The sequence below is a fragment of the Mobula birostris genome, chromosome 15 (genome assembly GCF_030028105.1).
Source record: "Mobula birostris isolate sMobBir1 chromosome 15, sMobBir1.hap1, whole genome shotgun sequence".
In the NCBI taxonomy this organism is placed as follows: domain Eukaryota; kingdom Metazoa; phylum Chordata; class Chondrichthyes; order Myliobatiformes; family Myliobatidae; genus Mobula; species Mobula birostris.
In genome coordinates, this window is record NC_092384.1 from 2,571,867 (window position 1) to 2,578,648 (window position 6,782).

The 6,782-nt window shown below is 45.2% G+C and overlaps 1 protein-coding gene across 1 annotated transcript; it reads left to right on the forward strand.

Annotated features, from left to right (window-relative positions):
• The first annotated feature begins 4,900 nt into the window (after window positions 1-4,900).
• LOC140210218 (eotaxin-like) lies at window positions 4,901-6,033 on the forward strand. Its single transcript, XM_072279093.1, has 3 exons — window positions 4,901-4,980; window positions 5,319-5,427; window positions 5,512-6,033. The coding sequence occupies exons 1-3, from the start codon at window positions 4,902-4,904 to the stop codon at window positions 5,615-5,617; spliced, it is 294 nt and encodes a 97-aa protein (XP_072135194.1). The 5' UTR covers window position 4,901; the 3' UTR covers window positions 5,618-6,033.
• Window positions 6,034-6,782: the final 749 nt, after the last annotated feature.

Here is a 6,782-nt window from a genome sequence, read left to right on the forward strand (position 1 = left end):
GAGGGATCATTCGAATCTCGGGTCCTTCCCTTGGGAGCAGCAAGCAAGAGGGACAGACAGAGACCATCTCACTCAGACACCTCCCTACGGCAGCACTGAGCGAGAGGTCAGTAGACAGTGTGGAACACTCGCTCGCCACCGTATTTTCAATCTCCTCAATCCTCCCCTAAACCTATTATCTTTACAATGTTTTTTATTCTAAGAGGCACAGACAAGGTTTGTGCTCTCAAAATTTCACTTTTGCAATCCCCCCACTTATCAAGCACAATTCTTCTGAACAGACTGTCCCAATCATTTGCCAGATCCTTTCCCAAACCATCAAAGTCTTTCTGATGCCTTTCTCCCATTTAGAATCTCAACCCACAGACCAGACCAATCTATTTCCATATTTAATTTCAAAGTAATAGCATTATGATCACTAGATGCACAGTAATCCCCTACAAAGTCTTCTGTCACATGCCCTGTGTCATTTCCTAATACAGATCAACTATCGCACAATCTGTCATTGGGAATTCTATGCACTGATTAAGGAAAATTTCCTGAACACATTTGACAAACTCTATTCCAGCTAGTCCTTTTACAATGTGGGAGCCTCAGCCAATATTGACAACAATACCTTGACAAATATTTGAAACAGAGTGACCCCAATTACATTAATAAGAAAATATTTTGCAAAACGTCGCCATAGTTAAACAGTTCAGTTCGTCAGCAGGCCGACTAGTCAAGAGAAAATGGAGGAAACCGGGCTAGAAAATTCAAGGAAAAATTTGCATCCTTTCATGCTTCTGTATGCTCTACAAGAAGAGCCTATTTGCCAAGATTATTACACAGAACAGCAGTGATTTAGGAACATTGTTCTCAACTACAAACTGACCGTTGAATCATGCTCCTAGTCAAGCATCTCCTTAACTGGAAATTTGAGGAATTCACAATATATTTTTTTATCAACAGTAAAGGCATCTGTTAGTCTTGCGAGACCATGGATCTGCGTCTGGAAAGCCTTCACTCTCCAGGGCACAGGCCTGGGCAAGTTTGTATGGAAGACCAGCAGTTGTCCATGCTGCAAGTCTCCCCTTTCTACGATGCCAATGTTGTCCAAGGGAAGGGCATTAGGACCCATACAGCTTGGCACCAGTGTCATCGCAGAGCAATGTGTGATCAAGTGCCTTGCTCAAGGACACAACACGCTCCCTCGGCTGGGGCTCGAACTCACGACCTTCAGGTATCTAGTCCAATGCCTTAACCACTTGGCCACGTGCTCACACTTTTTATCAACAAAATTACTCACATTGAGGAGAGCATAGCTACAGATACTGGTAACCTCTATAGCCAAGCTCATAAGTCTACATGCGAATAGCCTCTCTTATCTTAAATCCTCCTTGTCCAGTCCTCCCAGGATATTCACTCCTTTTACGGCTGTAACACTTTTCTTGTTCAACAGTGAAACACTCCCTATTCTACTACACTGAAAACCGCTCTCTTATTCCCAAGTTCTGCCTATACAATATCACAGGTGGACAGGGTGGTGATGAATGCTTGTAGACTATTTGAGCTGACAAGTTACTGTATCTCACATTTGGACAAGTCATTGATGAGACCACGCTCGGAGTATTGCGTCCAGTTTTGGTAGTCCTGTTATAGGAAAGAGATCGTTAAACAGGACAGATTGCAGAGAAGACCTGTGAAGATCCCAGGATTCAAGCAAATGTTGGCTAGGAAAGGACTTTATTCTTGAAAATGTAGGAGATCGAGGAGTGATCATATAAAGAAGTATAAATGATAAAGAGCACATAAATTACATGTAGAACCCAAAAGATTTTCCCCAGAGTAGGGCAACTAAAATTGACAGAGCATAAATTTAAGGCATGAGAGTATATTTAAAAAGGATCTGAGCTGTAACTCCACCAAGAGGGTGCTGCATCTATGTCATCAGTTGCCAAAGGTTTCATTAATGTCTGCACCACTGTTAAAGACTTCGGATAAGAACATAGTTTGGAAGCATAATGAAAAATACATTCGAATCGCAACAAATGGTGGGATAGTTGAGGAACAGTGGAAGACTTTCAAAGAGATTTTTCACAGTGCTCAACAAAAGTATATTCTAGTTGAATGCAAGGAACTAAAGGTGGGGAAAGCCAGCTATGGATAAAAAAAGGATATAAAGGTAGGCACCAAACTAAAAGCTCGCGAACACAAAGTCATCAAGAGTGGTGGGAAACAAGAAGCTTGGGAAAACTTTATAAAGCAATGAAGAACTACTATGCGAGCAATAAAGAAAAGAGAAAATAGATGATGAAAATAAACTAGCACAGATTATAAAAACAGATAGTAAAATTTTAATAATTGTATAAAGCAGAAAACAGTAGCCAAAGTAAACGTAGGTCCCTTAGAGGACGAGAAGTGAGAATTGATATTGAGTAATGAGGAAATGGCCGAGGCTTTGAATGACTATTTTATGTCCATCTTTGCAGTGGTGGACACATCCAACATGCCGAAGAGAGATGATATGGATGCAATGGGAGGTGAGGAGCTTGATACAATACCTACACTAAAGAGGTCGTGCTGAACAAACCTGTGGGCCTGAAGATAGATAAGTCCCCTGGTCCTGATGGAATGCATCCCAATGTACTGAAAGAAATGGCAGAGGTTGTAATTGAGAGCTTTGGTGATAATTTACAAAAAATCTCTGGACTCTGGGCTGGTACCAGCAGAATGGAAGGCGGCAAATGTCATGCCACTGTTCAAAAAAGATGCAGGCAAAAGGCAGGTAACTGTAGGCCAGTTAACTTAACATCTGCAGTTGTAAAAATGCTTGGAGCTATCAGTAGAGAAGAAATAGCCAGCATCCAAAAAGAGATGGATCCTCCATGCTGATGCAGCATGGATTCATCAAAGGCAGGTCCTGCTTCAGCCATCAGTGATGGGCAGAGTGCCACAAGGATCAGTGCTGGGGCCACAACTCTTCACGATACACATTAACCATCTGGAAGAAGGGACCGAGTGTAATGTATCTAAGTTTGCTGATGACACGACATTGAGTGGAAAAACAAATTGTGTAGAGGACACGGAGAGTCCGCAGAGAGATATAGCTAGGTTAGGTGAGTGGGCAAGGGTCTGGCAGATGGAGAATAATGTTGGTAAGTGTGCGGTCATCCACGTTTGGAAGGGGAAATGGAAGAGCAGGTTATTAGTTAAATGGTAAAAGGTTGCAGCATGCTGCTGTAGGGAAGGATTTGGGAGTGCTTGTTCATGAGACACAAAAGATTGGTTTGCAGGTGCAGCAGGCTATCAAGAATGCAAACTGAATGTTGGCCTTCATTGCCAAAGGGATTGAATGTCAGAGCAGGGAGGTTATGCTGCAACTGTACAGGGTACTGGTGAGGCTGCACCTGGAGTACTGTGTGCAGTTCTGGTCTCCTTACTTGAGCAAGGATATACCAGCTTTGGAGGCGGTGCAGAGGAGACTCACCAGGTTAATGAGGGGGTTAGACTATGAGGAGAGATTGAGTCACCTGGGACCGTACTCGCAGGAATTCAGAGGAATGAGAGGAGATCTTACAGAAACATATAGAATTATGAAATGGATAGATAAGATAGAGGCAGGGAAGTTGTTTCCACTGGTAGGTGAGACTAGATCTAGTGGACATAGCTTCAAGTTTCGGGGAGTAAATTTAGGATGGAGATGGGGAGCAACCGTTTTTCGCAAAGAGTGGTTAATCTGTGGAATGCTCTGCACAAAGAAGCAGCGGATACTACCTCAGTAAATAACTTTAAGACAAAGTTCGACAGATTTTTGCATAGTAATGGAATTAAGGGTTATGGGGAAAAGGCAGGTAGGTGGAGATGAGTCCATGAACAGATCAGCCATGATCTTATTGAATGGCAGAGCAAGTTCGATGGGCCAGATGGCCGATTCCTGCTCCTATATCTTATGTAAATGGGACTAGGCTGGTGGTCAGATGGACTGAAGGGCCTGTTTCCTGCTGCGTGACCCAATGAGCCCGACAGTCTCATTAACCAATCCCTCCAGGATTTCCCCCCTGAGTGCCACAATGATTTTCTTCCCCATCAGGAGTGCCATACCCAATATGCGGTTATCAGGTGGACGTGAAGAAGATGTTTCCTGTGGTGGGGCTATCCTGAACAAGAGGGCACAGCCACAAAATTGAGTGGTAAGCTTTTAGATTAGAGGTAAGGAGGGATTTTCTTTAGCTAGAGAGTAGTAAATCTGTGGAATGCCCTGCCACAGACTACAGTGGAAGCCAAGCCCGTGCATATACTTAAGGTGGAAGTTGATTTTTTTTTGATCGGTTAGGGCATAAGAGGATATGGCAAGGATGGGGTTGAGTGGGATCCGGGGTCAGCCATGATGGAGAGGTGTGCAGACTCGATGGGCTGAATGGCCTAATTCTGCTCCAGTATCTTATGGTCTTATGATCTTCTGTCACACCTGGAACTTCTGTAGCCTGAACATTGAGCCGCCAAGCCCGTACATCACTTTCATTGATTGCATCAAAATCACCAGCCAGCGTCTCGAAACACTTTCACCCACATCCCAGTGCACGGAGACAACTCGTATAATTGGAACTGTATTCTTACCGTTCAATTTTCTTCGCCTTTGAAACAGACGGTGTGGAATTTTTGAAGGAAGTCAGCGGTGCCAGTACTTAGAACGTGGGTCCAGGAAATTAAAGTGTGCAGAACTCAAGAACGGCCATTCGGAGAATTGCTTCACTTCCCTTTTTATGGAACAGCGGAGCAGAGGCCAGTGCTGGTGTTTGCGGGACTTTCCAGACAAGCGCTAAATTGATGGGTATGACTGCGGCCAGCACCCTTTATAAAGCAGAATATGAGAGCTGGTGCATCACACGGTCATCAATTCCACCCTGGTATAGGACAAGATGAAGGCAGCGCTCTGCGTGGTCCCAATTTTGGCAGCTCTGTGGATCTGCTGTTTCAAGCAGGCTGCACCCGCTCCAGGTAAGAGAGTTTCCTTATTCCCACTATTCCACACCCAATCCACAATGAACCGTGATCAGCTCTCCCCGCGTCCCATCGGTTGGTGGTGGTATTGAACAGCTCAGAGTGGAATGATTCTCTTGGAGAGAGGGTCGAGAATGGCAGTCAGCAAAAGGGAATGGAAGAGTCATAAGATCGGTGGAGGAATGGCGTAGAGTCGTTTAAATGAAGGACGGATTTACTCTGTAAAATGTCTTGGGGGGTAACGGCCTTCATGCGCGAGGCAGAGCGTTCGCGTTGGTTAGAGTGGGCTGAGATATCCAGCAGTATCTAACTATTTGTTTTTCGTTCTCCCTCAGCCGCAATCATAACGCTAGAATGCTGTGAGACGTTTAAGACAACGCCCATTCCTCACAGGAGGCTTAAGAGTTACAAGGAAGCTCCCTTGTGCCCGACACCTGCCGTCATGTGAGTGTTTCAACGTGCATCTGCAGAGTGTTTGAACAATGGTTGATAACTCTCCCGTAATCGCCACTGTTTGTTCTGTTTCAGATTCACCAACAGGAAGAATATGAAGATTTGCACTATGGCCAGTGCGGAATGGGTTAAAGCTGCAGTGAAGTACCTGGACAGGAAACACCAGGGTGGCAGAGACTAAGTGAAATCTTCACACTTCATCAAGCTCTCAAGAGCTAATTTTCAACGTGGGTTCAATTCTTCCCGGCTCCCGAGTGGAGGTGAAACTTCAGCATCGACTCCAGAAATTGACCCAGTGAAGGAGGAGAGCTGAGTTTGAATCATATTCACAGTTTAGAGTTAAAGCTGTGTTGGGATGGTTCATTCAGAGGGCAGGTTAGGACCCGGTGCGTTGTAGTGTTATAAACCACACGATGTTAACTGGATCTCTATCGCGCGTTGTCTGGAGTTGTTATATTGATTAGATTAGATTATGAGGACACGCAGTCCTCTTTTATTGCCATTTAGTAATGCATGCATTAAGAAATGATACAATATTCCTGATCTTATTTCGTTTGTACATTTGTTAAGTATTAATAAAGATTGAAAGTGACGTGGGCTGTGCTGTGTGTGAGCTTTGATCATTGTCACTCCATCTGCATGGGTCAGAGTGAGCTCGGAGTATCGGTGCAAGGGAGGGCGACATGTGATCGTTGACAGATTCTGCATGTCATTCCTCGCAACGGGACCGGGATTCGGAGGTACACCTCAGGTCGAGGAACATTAGGAAAGTATCAAACTTTGGGGGGAGTTTGCCCACCCAGTTTCCGATCACTGAGAAATCACTGAGTTCCCTCACCCGTCATTCACAGACTAGGAAGTGCTGGAGCCCCATTACTGATTCCTCGGGCTCCCCCTCCCATTCGTTAATGATCTTCAATCGCAAATGGACCCATTGATTCCGGCTCTCTGTACTTGTTCGTGCTCCACTCTCCGCCCTCTGCCCTAACCACTGCCCCATGGTGCCGCGGATGTTCTACTAGGTATTTCTTATCGACGAGGAAGGAAGACATCCCATCTGTCATCCTCGTGCCACCTTATCAGATACTTCTTGGAAATCCCGTAGACGCCCTCAGCTACTCCCACCGTATCATCCTAGTCGTTCCATAGGTGTCACGTGTTCATGCGGCACAGAACCAGGCCCTTCGGCCTACTGTGCCCATGCTATCACAGCTACGCATCTACCACGATGCCAGATAGCAGCACTTTGACGGTATTCTACTGGACCCTGGTGATTCAAGTGTTTGTCCACAGGTTGTGAGAATCACTGCCTCCAACACCCCCTCAGTTAGTGCAGTCCAGATTCT